This window comes from Mus caroli, unplaced genomic scaffold, assembly GCF_978045245.1.
Source record: "Mus caroli unplaced genomic scaffold, Mus_caroli_1 scaffold_7, whole genome shotgun sequence".
NCBI classification, from domain to species: Eukaryota; Metazoa; Chordata; class Mammalia; order Rodentia; family Muridae; genus Mus; species Mus caroli.
Window position 1 is genome coordinate 97,158,404 of NW_028227262.1, and position 20,213 is coordinate 97,178,616.

Here is a 20,213-nt window from a genome sequence, read left to right on the forward strand (position 1 = left end):
CGTTGTTGTAATTTTCCTTTACAGAAAATTAAAATGTAGGGCTGGAGAGATAGCTCACCCATTAAGAGCACTGACTGTTCTTCCAGGAGTTCTGAATTCCCAGCCACCATCTGTAATGGGTTCCAATGCCCTCTTCTGATGTGTCTGAAGACAGCAAGATAGATAGATAGATAGATAGATAGATAGATAGATAGATAGATAGATAGATAGATAGATAGATAGATAGATAAGTAGATCTAAAATTTTAAAAATATAGAACAAAACTCACCAGAAATTTAAAATAACAACAACAAAAATAACATAAAAAGAAGAATTTCATTAAATTAACCTTTCCACTTTCATATCTCTCACAACTTTACCATTGATAGGGGAAAAAAAATAAGAGAACATATCCCTTTTATTCAAAAATTATTTCTGTGTGAAGACATCAATATTGTATCATGACATGTGACATGTGTGAGTGAATCCTTGTATTTATAAGATTTATATTACAATCTTGTTTTATTTGATGTGTGAAGGATATTTTTATCCTAGCCTAGCACTAATAATTCTACTTTTTTTAAACCAGGAAGTATTGCTGTTAGTAGACTTTTGAGTCTTTGATGTGCAAATATTGACCTTTAAGTTTATATAATAAACCTGTGTCCTTTCCCTCCTGTTTTTATGGATGAGAGCCCTGTAGCAGGCTAGAGAAGCTAAGTATATACCAGTTGTTTAGTAGGACTTCTTTATTGTGCACAAATTGTCAAGTATAGACTAAGCTTTGCTAAACATCTGATAGCTATGAATATTATTGGCATATAATAAAATGGGACCAGTGTGAATCCCTAGATACTAAATGTATATTTAGATTAAAATTACATTTAAAATAATACCACATTGCACTTCCTAACTCCCTCCCCATCCCTTCCTCCTTCCCCCTTTCTCTCTCTCTATATATGTACACATGTATTTATATTGTTGTCATGTGGTATACGTTAGATATATAGCTATAGTAACTATACATTGAAAACTATATATAACTATAGTATATGTAATAACTATGTAGAGAACACCCATACTTTTGGATGTTCTTTGAGCATATATGTATCAGATGCCATTATTGCAAAACATTGTACTACATTAGCTTAAGATAATGGTCACAAGTGTTCACATAACAGTATGATTTGTGAATTGATTGAGTCACTGGCATGGTTTGTTGAGTGAGAACTGCTGAGCCAGAGGACATGGCACAAGACAGTAAAGGTTTTCACACCAGAGTTAGGAGTTTGGACTTTCCTGTCACAGGAACACCTAATGTTCCTAAGCACTGGGGGTAAGCTGGGCTAGTGCCATGACAGCTCTGCTTGGATGTTAGAATGATCACGTTGTCAGCTCTTAGGGAAAGGGGTGAAGGAAATGAGATGGGGTAAGATGGATTCAGAATTTGGGGATAATAATAAATGAAGACTCATGGTGTTTCTTTGTAAGCCCACTGCAGCTGCTGCTAATCTTAGATTTGCTGCTTTCACGTTGAAGTGAGTCACAGTCACACCTTTTATTATTGTAGGAAACTTCGAAAAAGCTAACATACATATAGGCTATTAAGGAAATCTTTATGTGATGATTTTCTTAACAATGGCTATTTGTTTGTTCTGACAGTCCAATGATCCATAGTGTGTGTGTGTGTGTGTGTGTGTGTGTGTGTGTTGAGGCAGGCTCTCATGTGTCTGAAGCTGGCTTTGAACTCACTATATAGCTGAGGATTACCTTGAGATTTTGATCTTACTGGCTCCACTTCATGCATGTTGGGGTTGAATAAAGCCTAGGCCTTCATGCATGCTACACAAGTATTCTACCAACTGACTACATTTCCAGGACCCCATAGCGTGATTATTAGAATGTTAATTTTAGATGAAAATACTAGATAGAGGGATGAAAGTAGAAGCAATTTCAGAAAAAAAGCCTATAACTTATTTCTATTCACAGCTACTTTATATTGTTTTTAAATAGAGTTTACACCTGTCCTTAAGAATGTGTGTGTCTATCTTGAAATATCACATACTACCCCATAAATATTCGTCTGTTTCTTTCTATCAGTTAAAGATAAATTTAAAAAAATACTTTGTTAAGTATTTTAGAAAAAGTTATGTGTATTACTAAAATGAAGTGCCTGGGAAAAACACCTGTGTGTTTTGACACAGGCTAGGAGCTTCTTCAATCATGGTCACTTATTCCTTGCTTTTAGGCTTGTGATAGGAGGAGGAGCTTTTGTGGTAAGAACTTCTGGTGGAGCAGGAGTGCTCATTTCCTCGTGATGGGGAAATGAAGGAGGAACTTAGCAGCATCCTACTGCTTCCCTAAAAGGAGCACACGCAGTGACCTAATGTTAGCTTCTGCTGGGTCACTTCCTAAAGGTCCTACCACCTCTCAGTAGCCCTGCAGGCTGGGGTCTCAGCCAGCCACACACAAGCCTTCAGATGGGAGATTCCACATTCAAACTGTAGCCATGCTGCATTAGAAACTACCTCATTGTTATGCTTATAACTTACTGTTATTAGCCAAAAAAGGGGGGAGGGGGAGATAGGTAGAAATTTCTGTTTGCCAGCCTATGTTAGCCAAACTTCTAATTTTAATGAAAATACTTTCCTTTGGCTCCATAAATGTGTTCATACATTCATAGGCCTGGGCCTTTATGTAACAAATATATGTAGCTGATAATATTTTCCACAGCAGATAGTACTCTATATATCTTTATGTATAGCTCAGAACACCAAAAAGTGTATTTAAAGCACCATAACCTTTGTTTCTGTGAGCTAAATAAACAAAAGGAGAGTGTTCGTTTATCTTTAACTGAAGTCCTAGAATAACTTGCTAAGGATTTTTGAAGAATTTAGTGAAGGGGTTTAATATTGAGGGATATCTTTTCTTCTCCCTCCTACCAGGCATTAGAACTCACAGAAACAATATAACTTGTTCACAGAGGAAAAAGACCCTAAGTATAACTGACAGATAGCATCAAATATTGACAAATACATGTTTATATGTGCTAGGCATTTGTACTAAGTTTACATTCTTACAAGCAATAGAAGCAGCTTCCCACCAAAAAGGAAACCAGCAGAAGGCCAGGTCTGACATGTGATGCCACCACTGGGCACTGCCTGACATGTGATGCCACCACTGTACACTGCCTGACATGTGATGCCACCACTGTACACTGCCTGACATGTGATGTCACCACTGGGCACTGCCTGACATGTGATACCACCACTGGGCACTGCCTGACATGTGATGCCACCACTGTGCACTGCCTGACATGTGATACCACCACTGTGCACTGCCTGACATGTGTTATCACCACTGTATACTGCCTGAAATGTGATGTCACCCCTGTGCACTACCACTGTTTTTGCCAAGAGAATGGATTCTGAACTCTCTCCTGATTTTTCTGTTTCTTCCTTCTGTTTGAGATTTCAGACTGCAGCATTTGCTTGCCTCTCTCCAGCTTCTATGGTGGGAAGCTATGGTACCCATCCTCAGTAATCTCAGGACAAAATCAGAAAAGATGCTTAGGTGCTACAAAGACTCATTTGATAAATGCCCTCAGCTTACAATGATTTAGAATTATTCAGTTTCATGGTTTTGCTATATTTAAAATGACAGTAGAGAAAATGGTGGTTTTCTTTTCTCTCTCTGTGTGTGTGTGTATGTGTGTGTGTATGTGTGTGTGTATGTGTGTGTGTAAACATGTTCATGTGAATACATGTGCCACCATGGTCATCTTAGTAATTGCTATTTTAAGCATGTTTTTGAGAGACAGTGCAAAAGAAAATAGTATAGTTGCAGAAAAAGATAGATGAGCCAATTGGATGCTGGTGGATGGCAGTAGATATACAGGAGAACATGGAGGAAGTTGATGGAGAGAAAAGGAGAAATCAAAAATGGTACCCAGTTGTCTCATTTAGAGAGGGGCACTAATAGAGGTGCTATTTGTTGATTTGGGACCGTGAGTGTGCAGTCTTGTGAGTGGTTCTGTTCACTGTGTCTGTGGACATAAAAGCCTCAGGAGCTATTTACTTGTCTCTTTTTATAGGGGAGGGGTCTGTGCAGGTGAGTACATGGGTGGGTGCACATTCAGAGGCCAGAGCAGGCCTTGGAGTGTTTTCTTCTATCACTGTTCTCGCTGCTTTTAGATGGGTGCCTAACTGAACCAGAAACTCACCGTTTTGTCTAGGCTGGCCAGCTTGTCAGTGAGCTCTAAGGATCCACCTGTCTTAACCCATCAATGATGGGGTTGAAGGCACACCTGGCTTGTAGTACTGATGTTGGGAATTCAAACATACATTCTCGTATTTACAGAGCAATTAGTGATGCTACTCACTAAGTCATCTCTTCAGTTTCCTCCTCCACCTATTTTTAGACAGATTCTCTCACTGGCCAGTATCTCCTTGACTAGACTAAGTTGTTTGACCATTGAGACCCAAGTATCTTCCTGTTTTCACCTCCCAGTGCGGAGACCACCATTATGTACAACCATGCCTGACTTTCTCTTAGGTCGTTGGGATTCAGCTAAGGTTCTGATACTTGCAAGACAGGAACTCTGCAGACTGAGCAACTTCCCAGGCTCCATGATCTTGCTCTGGCACCTACGTTTACCTGTTTGAGTTTCCTCTTCTGTTCGTCCTACAGCAGTGTGTCTGTATAATCTGGAATGTTTACTGTGAATTCCAATCATGGCTTCTCTGGTTCTCCTCTTTGTAAACAGAAGATAAATATGTGGCCTGACATGTTTGGGGGAGGGCTGTATAAAGTGGCTTTGCTGGTGTGAGTTGAGGTCACATGATTTTGGTACCTTATTCTTGAGTATGCCAGTATGGGACGCACACTTGCTCTGCCCCAGCTCTTCTCTGTGCTACTGACTTTATATCCCTAGTAGGACTCCCTCCTTATGCATGCCAGCATCTCTCATGTTACAAGGATGAGAGTTTTAGAGTCAAATTAGAGTTAAGCTAGAGGTAGAGTCAAGTTTGTAACTGGTAGTGAGTAGAGATTGAACCATCCAGATCTATCCTTTAAAATCTTGTTTCTCTGGAGTGAGTTGAAAGAAAATCCTTCAAAATTTCTTTGGACCACTTTAGTGTTTTGCCTTCTATTATTTTCTTTCTTTCTTTTTTTTTTTTTTTTTTTTTTGTAGTGGAAGTTAAATTCCTCTTACAGTGCAAGTGGATTGTTGACTGGTGTTTGTAGAACACCTACATTTGTAATTCATATATTTTTATGTCAGTGAGAAAGATCTGATAATGTGTACTATTAATAACTTTTGTCTTAACATACTTATAACACTACCAGGCATATTTAAAGTGTTTAAAATAAATTTGTTGAATAAATGGTTTAGTTTTCTTTGAGAATGGAGAAAGAAACAAATCTATTCACCACTTACTGTTTTTCACTCTTCCTTCAGTATTTTTCCAGTTAGGTATTTTACAAATTATGTCTGGAGAGCACCAGACATAAAGGAATTTCTCTCTGGATCAAAGAGTTCATAGATGAGTCATGTTTGCGCATGCTGCATGGGTTGCATTTTCCCTTAGAAATTCAGACAGTGTGTAAGTACACTATGCCTCAAGAAAGGCATGTCTACATAATCTAGTCTCATGAAATTGCTAGCTGTGGGGCTTGTTAGTACTGAGGGTGTTTTGTAAGGTGATGCTTTGCCATTGAACTACATCCCCAACTGCACTAACTGTGTTCAATTCAGCAAAAAGAATCTTAAACCTAGATGGTCGTGGAATCTCCTGGTATCCGAAGGACCACATATTGGAAAGTGTTGTGGTATCCTTTCTTTGTCCTTTCTGTTTTGAGGCAGGAGCTCCCACCGTAGAGTAAGATGGTCTAGAGCTCAGGATCTTCTTGCTTTGGGTTTCTTGCTGATGTACAGGCACACACTTGGTCTGTAATTTTCAAGGTATAGTTTTATAAACCTTATAGTTAAGTATAGATTTTTTCAACCAAATTAAGCACAAAATATTAACTGGAATTTTTTACTCACCCAGATTTAAATTAAGAACAAATAGATTATTCAGGCTTAGGTTATATTTGTCTAACTCTTTTTTTTTTTCTCATTTGATATTTTGGGTAAAATAGCATCTCCATGGCCTTTATAACGTGATGTTATTCCAGGTGCTAAATTATTGTATTTAAGAAAAGAAGATCTATATTTTATTGTTGGCTAACTCTGCATTATGGAAGCATTTCTGTCCTTACTCTGAGATCAGTAAAAGAGACAGTTTGTCCCACTTCTGATTTCAGCATTATGTGCTATGTGGGAAATTTTCTATCAAAATTGCCCAACCCATCTAAATGAAGACAGCTGATCGTCCTACTTTCTGAGTATTAAATCTTTTGTTTCTGTTCCATTTTATCTATCTCTAAAGTAATATTTGTCTAAACTAAAAACACCTTTCCTTTTGAATGTACCTGATGGGATTCCAGTCTGCTTTCTCTAGCTCCCTGTCCCCTGACTGGCTACACAAAGTTCTTTTTAGTAATGTTTCTTTATTTGCCTGCTCACTCTTCTCCATCCTCATGGCTTTGCTTCACATTTGCTTCCTTTTCTTCTTTTAAGATGAAAAAAAAAAAAATACAGTTTGTTTTAAAGGCCTGCTTAGGCCGTGGCAGTGCTGAGGGAGGACTGAGAGCAGTGGGTAGGGACGTCCAGCAGATTTCAAGTAGACACTTTTCCCATTGGCTTCAGGTGAAGCTGAAATTGCTAGCACATTTAAGTTCTAGTGCTTAGATTTTCCCCATGTATCTCCACACTTCCTTCTGAATAGCACCACAGACCTCTTCCTCCAGTTCCCTAATAGTTCTATGTTTAGAGTTGTTGAAGTAGCTGACTAAAATTTCTCCTGAGTCAACAAATAAAAACCTTGAGTGAGTGAAACTCTAACTTTGTTTTTCTCTTCTATAGACAAGCAACAGAAAGGTGAATTTGCAATAGATGGCTATGATGTCAGAATGAACAACACCCTTAGGAAGGATGGAAAGAAAGATTGCTGTTTTGAAATCTGTGCTCCCGACAAACGTATCTATCAGGTTGGAATTTTAATGTTGCCTTGAAATTAACTTGATAAGATGTCCTGATTTCATTTATGAAGACATTAACGTTTTATTAAAACAGCTTCCCCCAACATGTTAATAATATAAACCCTGTTTTGTACATTGAACATTCATATAGAGAGGAAATACATTAAATGTTTTCTGATCGGTTCAAGTGATATATCCTTGGAAAAGATCAAATGAATCTATAATTTATCAGTTAACATCACATGTAACATTTTATATCTACTTTAATAGAACTGTGTGATTTCCTAAAAGAATTACATAGCAGAAAGAATAAAATTATCAAAGGAAAAATATTAGAGTATTAATGCATATTGTATTGCTTGGGGTGTGGGGGAAATGAAGATAAAGATGCCTTATCAGCTCTACAGCGCACGAGCCATCAGCCAGCATCAATGTGGAATGTATGTTTAATAAGTTTTAAATATCTGAGATTGCAGTTGAAAGCCAGTTAATTAAGTTGTCAGGTAGTGTGTTGGAATCTGACAAGAACATTTTTAAGAAAACTGTACCCTGCAGTCTAAAGAAATTCATGGGTGTCTTCTAATTGTCAAGGGCAAATTTTGTTCATCAGTTCTGCCTTTGACATTGATGAAGAGAAGCAGCATTTTTCCCTGTGCAGCTGCCAGCTGCTGATCAGAGTTTCAAATCCATCATCCTCTGCTTCAATTACATAAATTTGTCAAAATTAACTGTACATTATAAGAAGCATCCTTGCAAGAACAGTACCCTTATACATGAAAAGAATCCTAATGTTTTTCAGAAATGTTAAGAATGCAGCACACCTTCCAGATTGCGGTTACCATTCCAGTTCTTATTGTTTGAATTTTTTCATTAGTTTACAGCAGCCTCTCCCAAAGATGCTGAGGAATGGGTCCAGCAGCTGAAATTTATATTACAAGGTAAGAACATCAGTTGAATATTTTCACATTCCTCACGTATTAATTTAATAACGGGTTGACTTGGGTTTTCACATATAAAGCCTTCCTTAACTCTGTGAGAGCGATAAAGAGAATATTGGCTGATATGGTCCATTCACTTGAATACAGTTGGTAATTTTCAGAGTCACACACTTATAAGACCACTTAAAATGCTTTTAAGTTAAGAGTACAGTGCTACAATGGTTGCATGTAGATGACGGTTCTCAGAGTTGTGTTCATTTAAGAAACACAGAATTCAATCTCTTCTGCATTATTTTTCAACTCTGAAGACCTGGGATCCGATGTCATTCCCGAGGATGATGAGGAAAGAGGAGAATTGTATGATGACGTTGACCATCCTGTGGCCCCCAGCAGCCCGCAGAGGAGCCAGCCAATAGATGATGAGATTTACGAGGAGCTCCCAGGTATCTGAGTCATGGCGATGCTCTCCTTCCGAGCCACCTGTGTGTGTGTGTGTGTGTGTGTGTGTGTGTGTGTGTGTGTGTGTGTGTGTGTGTGATTTGTTATCAGGCTGACACCTCGAGTAGGAAATGGTGAGCGATTACAAAGACAAAGAAAACTCTTTTATGAAAGGACTTCTGCTTGAGACATTTCAAGTGTGGGTGCACACGTACGAAAGTGAAAGGGACCTAAAAGTGAAGCAGAGACAATCCTCATCTCTGGGGACTTTTGCCTCATTAGCATTGTTTATGCTACATAATTTTTTAATTAAAAAATTGACTTGCCTTACAGTTTTTTCCACAAACGCACTCATCATTTTTTTTTTAAATGTCTTGGAACTTCCATTTACCAGAAGTTCTGTGCACATCCCATATGTCACCAGCCTTCTGCTCCCTAGTCCTCTCTGCTGGATTACATTGCACTGTCTTAGAGGAATGGCATTGAACTGTAAACAAGGGTCACTGAGGCTTGAGGAATGTTTTATAATTGGTATTTTATCATAAATGGGAAATCAGAAGGTTTCCTTACTTTAAAAGTTCAGGCCTGATAAAGTGTTGTTATACTTCAGTAGTTGGTTTACAGCAGAATTACTTACTGGCTCTGTGACTGTATGGTGTCTAAACCAGAAAACTGATAATCTGAAATTTAGAATTCTTGGAGTGTAACAACACGGAGAACAGTGTGCCTAACACTCTAGGCTGAGATTGCCCTTTCCCTGCCTATTAAGAGTGATAAAGAAAATATCCAATGAGAGAGAGAGAACTCAGTGGAGAAGAAAGGAGATTAAAAACAATGTAGATTTCTCTGATTAGGCAATGCAGTGCTATAATATACATCTTTAAAATTGATTTCAAAGTATTTAACATACTCCAAATTAATGTTCAAAAGTCATTTTTATCACAGTCGGTAAAACATAAGAACCATGGCATAGACTTAAATTCTAACTATTAATTCAATGATATTGTGATCTCTTCATCTATAAAATGGGGATAATATTGCTGGGAGAATCAACTGAGGTAATTCAGCACAATTCTTTCCTTGTCCAAGTTCACAATAAAACATAACATTATTATCTTTTAATGTACTTATTTTTATTTCATGTGCATTGATATTTTGCCTGCATATATGTTGTGTGAGGGTATTGGATCCTCTGGAACTGGAGTGACAGACAGTTGTGAGCTGCTCTGTGGGTGCTGAGAACTGAACCCTGGTCCTCTGGAAGAATAGCCAGTGTTCTTAACTGCTGAGCCATCTCTCCAGACCCTAACATCATTATTTTTCATTGTTATGCTTGGTAAATTCGTACAAATGTTTATGTGATGTTCTGGGCAAGTAATAGTAATGATGGCTATTATTAAAAAGTCCTTGCTCATCTATGCATTAAATCTTACCACCCCCCCAGAGGATACTTAGCACAAAAGTCTCATTTGATGAGAACAGTAACATGAGGGTTTCTGTTGTTTTGTAGTTGTTTGTTTATAGCCCCACTTCCTGGTTCATCCTGGGGACATGGCATCAGCCACAGCATCATTTAACCTCAGGTAGAAAATCTCTTTGGCTGCTTGGTTTTAGTCACCACATCATTAATACAGTTACTTTAGGCTTTAAAAGGACTTGTGACAGGACTGAGGATGTAAAACTGAAGCATGAAGCCTTAAACATGGTTTTACTGCCACACACATTTCAGTCCTTTAAGACTTTACAGTCAATGTACTGTGTTACAGTTGCTGAGTTAACTGTTAAGTTCTGTGATTCTTCAACTTGGATCTTCTCTCCCCACCACCCAAAGAAAGAACTTCACTGAGAACAAAGATCAAGTATTCAGTTGTTTCTCTAGGAAAGGTTCGAGGGAGATCTCCTGTGAGTAGCTTGAAACTTAAGAACATCCTCTGACTGCAGATGTTCTTCCTCATTGCTCCACCTCCCCCACATACATAGAGGTTTTTGGCCAAAAGCCATGTAATGTTGGAAATAACTGGTTATTCTTTAAGTAGTGTTATTTCTTGCGGTAGTGCTAGTAGAAATTTCAGCTGCTGTGAGGCTTCTTGGCCTCTGCCTGGGATCCCCCGATGCTGTACAAAGTGATTGAGCTTGATAGAGCCTGCAACTGTGCCCCTGGGAAAGGAGCTGCTGTAAGCAGCTGTGGAATGTCTCCTGCTCCCTGCTCCCCTGTGTAACTGAGAGCCATTTCAACATCTGCACAGTTCAGCAGGTTTGTCAAACTGAAGCCTGCAGCTACAGAGGGGATTTTTTCATAGGAGGCCATAAAGTTATCTCAGAGTTATAGTTTTGTTCATTTAAATATTGAAACCGGGAAGGTAACTTTAATTTTGAAAAGCATCTCTCTTTCAGGGTTAAGGCTCAAACTTGTTGCGTTCACTGCTTCTTTGAAATTTAAAAGTCTTTTGAGGTTTCCGGGCATATCTGCAGACTGTTGGTGTGTCCAGGTCTGTACAGGGAATGTTGGTCTCCAAAGTCCAATTGGTTATGCTCTCAGAGTTAAATAATAGTTCTATTTTAACACAATTTCCTGTCAATTATATACTGTTGAAAACGAATCCCCTGAGTTGAGAGATGAAGCACACAGATGCATTTGAAGAAGTCTAAGCATTGACAAGCTGCTCTTAATGCAAAGCCCTCTTCTGAATAAGGCGAGTTCTTGCTCTAGGAAGTATATTTTTAATATGAAATAAACCTTCAGTACTTAAGTCGCAACAGTGAGAAGAAAACATTGCTTAAAATTATGTTGTAAAATGTTTCTTGAAAAATGTTTATAATTCTGTGGGACTGTAAATAGTTTTAGAGGAATTTTTTTTTGGTTAGAATATTCCAACTTTATTGCAGGGATTTCTCTTTAATTTCTTATTCATGAATTTTTAACTAACTTCAGAAAAGAACAGAATAAATTTCTAGATCTCTTTGTGTTTAGGGATTTTTAGGGGAATGTATTGTGGGCAGGCTGAAAGTTTTTGGCTTTTCTTCAAGTACCCCAATGTTTTGCCATCATTTTGTCTGTTTTATTACTACTTATTAGCATAAGCTAGTTGCATTTACATACATTGTGATGTTACTATAACATACATTTGTTTCCACAACTAATATATTGGCTAAAGTATGTTGAATTGATTAATGACATAATAATGAGCTCACAATTTCAGAATGTATGGTCAGTTTATTATTAGAACTACAGAAAAGCACTTCTGTCTCACTGTGAATCTTGAAGACAAAACAATACTTGGGAAATAGTCTTAGAAACCAACCTTGCTTCCCCCTCCTCAGCTTAGTGAGTTGCCTGACCTTTTCCCTTTAGTAGCAGGAAATGGCATATTAATATCAACAGGGTTTCTCTAGGCACAGATTGAATAGAATCAGCTGGCTAACAAGAATGGTAACACCCATTAGTCTATTAACTGTACCACTTTCTAGGGAATTGAACTTGAAATGTCTCCTGTCAAGTGGACTAGAGGAGAGAGGGCAGTGCAAAGCAGGAAGACAAATTTCTATTCCATTAACCTGTTTCTCTCTCTCTCTCTCTCTCTCTCTCTCTCTCTCTCTCTCTCTCTCTCTCTCTCTCTCTCTCTGTATGTGTATTCATTTTTTTTTAACTTTAATGACAGATTGGACTATTTGGAGCCAGCAGAGGGTGTCTTTATTCTTTGGTCACCCAATTACACTTTAAATTCATTCAGTCCAACTCTCTTGCATCTAAACTGGACTGTAAAGTAAAGTGCTGCTATAAATTGTTCAATGAAACTATTATGTTTATACAAAAAGACCACTGTTCCAGTACTTAAGCTTGAAGTAGTTTCCAACAAGTGAGCACAAATGCAAATTTGATCAATTAATAGTTGCAACCTCCCCCAGTCCAGTTTAGCTCTATTTTGCTTCCATCACTCATAACACCCAGTTAATTCAAAGGCCACAGGGCCCTGGCCGTCTCCAGCACTAACACTGTCATAAGTGACACTCGGTTAAGTGACACACTTCAGTTTTTTCACTCATTCTTTGGAATGCAGTGAAGGGCGTTAGTTAACTTTCACAGAACCATGGTGTATTTAGCATCTCAGTGTTGTTATCCAAGAAGCCCATTGGCTTTCTTGTTTTTCAAACAAAGTCACTGAACTTAGTAAATGTGTTGATACTGTCTCCTAATAGATATGTTCTCCCAAGTAGATGACTACAGTCAAATTTTTAGATGGTTTCCATCTCATACTCTGCTGAGAGGATTATCTGAAATTATAAAAAGAAAAAATTTATAAATTATGAGCACCGTATATACATAGTACTTATTTATGTACCTATCTACCTATGCATATATATTTATACACATACATAAACACACAATGCATTTTTGTTGAACCCAGAGTTTTGTGCAAGAGTTCTACCTATTTGTTTATTTTTGGTGACTGGGGATGTATTTTTAATCTTCTTTATATTGTTTTATAATAATAATATGAAGTTTTAGAATACAACTTGTTTGCCATGTGTTGCTGATGGCATTGCAAACAAATTTCTTCATTATGAAAAAATATACATTAACCCAAATGCTTATGATAATATATAAGAACCTAAATATTTATGAGCATGCAAAAACATGTAGATTTTTGTTGGTAGAGACAAATAACTCATCTTTGTGAGTTAGAAATATATCACCTGTTGCTCTGTGTGTGTGCGTGCGTGTGTGTATCCATGTGTCCAAAATGATGTCGCTAAACCTAAACATCTATAATAGGCAAAACAAGCTCCATAAAAACTAATTATGTGGCTCAAATGCCAATAGCACTGAGGCTGTGAAGCCTTGGCTACAGGGATGTGTTTGCTCTATCTCCACTAGCCTTTATATCTTGAGCTATGAAGAGTTGTACCTCATTTCCACATTAGAGTTTTATTCATGTTTATATGTACAACATAAATCTTTTTAAATATATAAAATTAAAAGTTACATAGGATGTTCCTAAGTCTTCATACATCAGCTCAATTTTTCTGTCACCATTTTGTTCCTGGACAGTATTGAAAATCTGTTTGGGAAAATGAGAAAGACAAAGAGGAATATTGTCAAAGACAGAGGAAACATTTTTTTTCCTCTGAAACTACTGTTAAGGAAGAGACATTTTGAGGTGGAGTCTTGTTATGTTCTGTTTTGATAGGGTTGTTGTCCTGATTTTAAAGGAGAGACTAGACTCTGGGTTGGGAATTGCCCTTCTCCAAAGGGGCCAGGCCTCCTGGAGATGGGAGACTGAGCAGGCCCAGGGCTGCCTGGGGTGTACACATGTCTGGAGGAGGAGGAGAGCTCTTTGGACTATTTTCCAAGAAGACATCTAGCAGACTAAGCTGCTCTCTATGACTGGAAATGGACAGGGAACTGTGGAACAGCCTCCACAGATGGTTAGCAAAAGGTGCCTTCCGTCGTGTGCTCCACAAGCTCCACTGGCCCTGCCCCTGCCTGTCAGTCCCTGTCGTTACTGCTAAGTCTTCATTTTCAAACCTTTATTATATCTAGAAGAAAGTAAATAATGCCGATGTATATATCAGAGTAGGCACTGTGCCTACCCTAGTACTTAATTAATAGTGTGAAATGAATTTTTATCCCCCTTATGCCCATTGAAAAACATGCAGTTACATAGTTTAAACAGAAATGTGATTCATTTGTTTGCTTGCTTGTTTGTTACATTCATTTCCTTCCGTGGCTTTTTCTTTACTTCCTCCTGCTTGCTTCTCCCATTCCTTCTTGTCCTCAGTCCTTTTCCCTCTTTCCATTCCTGTCTTACTTGTTTGCTTTCATTGCCTTTAGTTCAGAAATGCTCCTGTGTACATATTACAGGCCAAGCATTGCTCTTACCCTGTCATATGCATGTAGGCCTTGAAGGATGCAGCTACCTTGCCTCTTTGGATCCAATCATTTACTTACAACCTTTAATTTCCTAGGTTTTAACTTACATGTATATAATATATTCATGTATTATGAGTTAGCTGTTTGTGCTTTTCTGGCATAGAAATCCTGTTAAAAATAGCTTGTATATTTCTAATATGACACTTCTTTTCAAGCCACCTTCCTGTCACTCTCCTGCTCCATCCACTGCCTCCTCTTATCTCTGTGTCCCTGCCTCATATATGCAGAATGCCTTCCACTCTGTGAACAGCAGATTATTAAGTCTAGAAGAGGAACTTTGAGGGAAAGACACATCACATGGAGTCCCAGCTTGGCCCCTAGCTGTGAACATACAGGAAAGACTGAGATTGCAGGGGCAGCTGTAAACACAGAGACTGGAGAACCAGCGTGTCATTACTCATTGCTTCTTTTTAAATAAACCTTATTTTTCAATTTCTAGAAGAGGTGAACTAACAGAGTAAAAAGTTAACTTACTGGGGTAAGTTGGGGCTCTGTATACTGAATCGTGCAGTAGAGGCTACAGAGTGACTATGAAGAAGAGTGGGGCCAAAAGTAAGACAAGAGATGAAAAGGGAGAAGCAAAGAGGTAATGTGGTAAAAATAACTACAGAGGTAACTTGATTGATCTCTTAGAGGAGACATCACATTAGATTTTTTTTAATCAAGTAGAATGATTAGAAGGATGGACCATCTAGTGACTGCCATACCCGGGGATCCATCCCATAATCAGCCTCCAAACGCTGACACCATTGCATACACTAGCAAGATTTTGCTGAAAGGACCCAGATATAGTGTCTCTTGTGAGGCTATGCCGGGGCCTAGCAAACACAGAAGTGGATGCTCACAGTCAGCTATTGGATGGATCACAGGGCCCCCAATGGAGGAGCTAGAGAAAGTACCCAAGGAGCTGAAGGGATCTGCAACCCTATAGGTGGAACAACAATACGAACTAACCAGTACCCTGGAGCTCGTGTCTCTAGCTGCATATGTATCAGAAAATGGTTTAGTCGGCCATCACTGGAAAGAGAGGCCCATTGGTCTTGCAAACTTTATATGCCTCAGTACAGGGGAACACTAGGGCCAAAAAGTGGGAGTGGGTGGGTAGGGGAGTAGGGCGGGGGGGAGGTATGGGGGACTTTTGGGATAGCATTGGAAATGTAAATGAAGAAAATACCTAATTTAAAAAAAAAAAAAAAAGAATGCAAAGCAGATCTTCATTGGCATGGAAATAGTCACTTCCAGAAGAGTTGGTGGGATCAATTTCCTTGCCACTTTCAGCAAAGCTTGCAACAAAATATTGTACAAAACTACATGACAAAAATATGGGGAAAAGAAACTTAGAGTACAAAATATATAGATCTGGAAATAGTATATACTGAAACTCATATTTTCAGGCTCTGTATGTTTTTCTTTTATAGATTTAATTAAAATATATTACTTAGTTATTACATTTCCTCCTTGAAAAAAAAAAAGAAGATATATACCTGAAACAAAGGTACATATAGGTTCCAAAATAAGGAAATGGAAAAGAATACTCCAGACAGCCCTTCCCAGGGAAAGCTACTGTGGTGGTATTGATATCAGGCAATGTATACTTTAAGATGTAAACTGAGAAAACCACACTAGAATAATGATTATTGACAATCACAGACAAAACTTTATCTGACTACATACACTTTAAATCAGTAATACAAGACTTAAAAAAACAACAACAACAGATTCCTCAATTTAGCATTTCTTTAGCCATAGAAGAATGTTTTTAATACACCACTTTCAGAAACTGGCTGACTACGGAGGCAGACATTTAGTTAAGATAGGGAAGATTTGGACAATAAAATTAGTTAGCTAAATCTAATGTATTTTAAAAGATATGAGTAAGCCCAGAAAATAATAATGAATCTCTATTCCTTGAACACACAGAAAACAGTCATGGATACTGATTACCACCTATAAATTCAAATTTTATTCTCAACAAATTCCAATGCATCTTACAGGGGCCAGGGAATGTGGCTTGCGGGTTGAGCACTTGCCTAGTCAGGCCCTGGGTTCTGTCTCCATACTCCAAGAAACAATAATGATTATAATGAACAATGTAATTTTATTCTCCAATATTTGTATTAAGTTAGTTAAAAACACCCTGGTATTCCTGTATTTGGAGACTGTGTAAAATGAATTTCTGAATAGTTTGTGAGTTGAGAAATCTTAATGGGAATATGTGGTTCTAAGAGAGAATGAAATGGTCCAGATTGAAGCTTTGGGTATCATGCTTTAAACCACAGTAGTGGGGTTTGGTAAGGAATGAGCAAACAGAAGAATTCATCACCTACAATCTGGGAATGAGAGAGCATCCAGGGAAAGACTAAAGTCCAGTGTGTCAGGTGTGCCATGGGTGACTGAAAGGCACAAGAGAAGGACCTTACAAAAAGATCCATTTCTTAAAGATCCTAGTAGATCTCTAGAGATTATTGATTGTTTAGTTTACTTAGTCACTGAATTATAAATTTTCAGACACATATTTATGTTGCTAAAGAAGCCAGTAGTGTGCATATTAAAAATTCTGAACTAGAAAGCAAGCAAATATCAGCCTCACCAATCAAACAAAAATGCTGACATCTAGAAAGCAAAAAGAAAAATTGCACTAATGGGGCTGACCCATTAAGATTATTCCTGTGAACCTTAGATGAAGAATCCTAACACTGTGCCAGAGGGTTAGGTAGTCACACTGCAGGGCTGTGTTGTACATAAACCAGCTCCTTATCGCTTAGCACCAAGAAACCTTACCAGCTAAAGGCATTAACTTCTCATTACCTTCATTCCAAGCCTTTAAACTGGAGACTTCATATTTCAGATAAGATTTTCTCCCCATGGAGAATATAAACAGACACGGGCAGCTTTTGCTTTTGATTCTCCGTGTTTTCAGAAGATAGCGTATGATAAAGTTTCTAGTTGCTACACAGAAACCACTTGCTTCTTTTAGGTCTCAGAAGCATACACATGCACACACGTGTGCACACAGCTACACAAACACATGCATCTGTGGAGACGGTTTGCAGCAGGAGAGTATCAAGCTTCACTATTTGTGCAGATAGGTCAGCTGGGAATATCAGCTTCCTAAGAGTATCTCAGCTGCTTACTTTAAAGCTGTGATTAATAAGAACGGACAAGTTCAACAAAGTGTCAGTGATGAATATACGCACTCTTCAGTTCTGGCCTCAGCAAGGGCTGGAGTTAAATAGTGCAGAGCTTTCATCAGAGTGGGAAAAAATCCAAGCTAACTTAATTAAGCTTAAGTGAGGCTTTACCTTGATTTTGTTTCAAAGAAAGCATTCATTTATAGATGTGTTTCTTGTTAGTAGAACTTCATTAGAGTCTTACAAGAGACAACTTCATACCAGTTCATATCCACTGCCCCCCCTTGTTCCTCCTTACAGAAACTGAGATGGGTCAGAAAGTTTTTCTCACAGAACAAGGAGACTCAGTGGCTGAGGTGAAGGGCATTTTCGAGGTCTTTGGAGATGGGTCCCTCCTGCTTTCTAGTCTGGCCCCCTTTCCACATCCCTGCTTCCAGTTCATGGGCCTAGTTCCTCCCTTCTGCATGGTGTGCACACACTTGTCGGAGCTCACTCTAGTCCCTGTCTTTATACCTTTTTCCCCTGTTTACCTTTAGCTCCTGAAATTTGGTTTTGTGTCCTTACCCATCATAAAAATGGTTTCTTTGAAGTCATTCATCTTCTCCAAATCACCAGAAGCAGATATCACCGTCAGCATCCCAATCTGAAGCATACCCAGTCCCCAAATCCATTTTCACTAGCTAGGTCCCATGTTTGAAAGATACCACAGTCCCCCAACCCAGCACCACTGGCTGGAGACCAGTCTTTCAAACAAGGGAGCCTATAGAGACCTCTCAGACCCCGTGTATAAGTGACAACTTCAGCACTCCAGTGAGTGCTCAGGGGCTGATTGTTTCAGATCAGTTGTTTTCTAGCCAAACTTTTATTTCTTTAATAGTGATACTTTCTGTGTATTACCTTCATGTATTCTCTTGTTATGTGGCTCACTTTATTCTTCAAATATTTATTGAAAGCCCACCGAATGCCAGATTCTCATGAGAGTGCAGGGAATTTAGACATAGAAATGATGAACTTACTTTCTATTAGGATAATTATAGAGCTAGACGTGTAGTGCTTACAATCTTCGTACTCCAGAAATTGAGGCAGGAGGATAGTGAGTTCAAGGTCAACCTGGGCTACTAAATAAATAAATAAATAAATAAATAAATAAATAAATAATGCCCTGTGTCAAATCTCATTACAGATTATTGTAAGAATGCCAAGACAGAAGGTAAGGGATGACTTGAGAAGGGGTAGCTGCTTCCATTGCAAAGGATAGGATGACATTTAAATGGAAAACTCTTTGGTATAATTGGAAAGTAGAAAAACACCAAAGTTCTTCCCAGAGCTCTGGGTCTAAGGTACTGTGCATTTGAGAGAACCAGAGACCCTAGGATCCATGCAGGGAGACTGGAGGCAAGAACCAGCTCAGCCAGGACCTTTGTAGGGCAGAATCAGTTCCTATTCCTAAGTGACATTTGAAAGACATTTGCTGAGTTTCTAAAGTGAGACTTAGTGTAAAGGTCACCCAGACCATCAGACTCTCACTATGATGCAGCTAATGAGGAGAAATCTGGGGATTTGAAAAGTTCTTTCTCTCTACATTCTGTCTGAGCAACTCCCATCCCTTACCCCCACTGCTATTTCTGTTAACAGAACCAATGGTCACTCAAGTAAAGAATGTAAAATACCCCAAACTCATTCTTGAATCCTTCCTCAATCATTATTTTCCCTCATCAGATTAACTGCCAGTTCCTACAAATTCTTCCCCGGAAGCATCATCTATCCTGACTCTCCGTACACTCAGGCTTTCATGGTTTCTCCCCTGGATCATCATGAGAGCTACCATCATGCTGATAGTCCATTCTACATACTGACAATAGATTGACTCTAAATATATCATGGTCATGGTGATCTGCCGGTTGGGTCCCCAGTGCCAAGTATTTACCAAGTTGGAACTCACTGGCCAGGCCCTGAGCCCTTTCCATAGTCCAGCTTATATCTATCTTCCAGCCTCACTTGTGCTACCTAGACCCTTAGACATCAGATAGACCAGACTCTCCACCATCTTCATGTGCTCTGTGCTTGATCTTGTTGCCTTGAACTAAACCATTGTGCTGAGTTGGTGAACTAATTCATGGATGAGATTCCACTGAAATGGTATATAGATATAACGACTTGGCTTTTTTATTTTTCTATCCCCTAGCCCATGATCTCTATTTTCTAATATGTGTTTTATTAGATATGAAATCGATGCTAAGTTTGCAGATTAATAACCTAGATTCTCAAATACACCTTAACTTGATTACAGGTACAAATATATGAAATCTAATGATCACGAAGTAAAAATTCAGCATTCTTTCCATTTCCAAAGTCTAATGTAGAACATATTTTCTCTTTCCACACTTGTCTCAAGTCTTCACAGTCACTGCTCAAAAACAATAAAAACTTGCCTTTGGGTTCTGTATATTTACAGGCCATTCTATTTTAATAGTATAAAAATAGCATTTTCTGTAACCCACTTGGATAGAGCTTTGAGGTTATTCCATTATAAATAAGTAAGATGATGATATAATTCTGTACATTTCCTGGGCACAATGCAATGTTTTTGTAAGTATAGGATGGCATAGCTCTAAATACTGACATATATAATGACAAATACCATATTATCATTCCCAGTGCTGTTCTGGATGAATCCAGAACATCTGATCTCAGTGTGGAGACAATGCG

General features: G+C 38.4%; 1 protein-coding gene across 1 annotated transcript in view; it reads left to right on the forward strand.

Moving 5' to 3' along the window:
- Positions 1-20,213, forward strand: part of Skap2 (src kinase associated phosphoprotein 2) — a 154,550-nt gene that overhangs the window by 95,629 nt on the left and 38,708 nt on the right. The window contains exons 7-9 of the mRNA XM_021165675.3: positions 6,950-7,074; positions 7,940-8,003; positions 8,312-8,446. Coding sequence (XP_021021334.1) covers positions 6,950-7,074; positions 7,940-8,003; positions 8,312-8,446 — 324 coding nt within the window. The remainder of the gene's footprint in view (positions 1-6,949; positions 7,075-7,939; positions 8,004-8,311; positions 8,447-20,213) is intronic.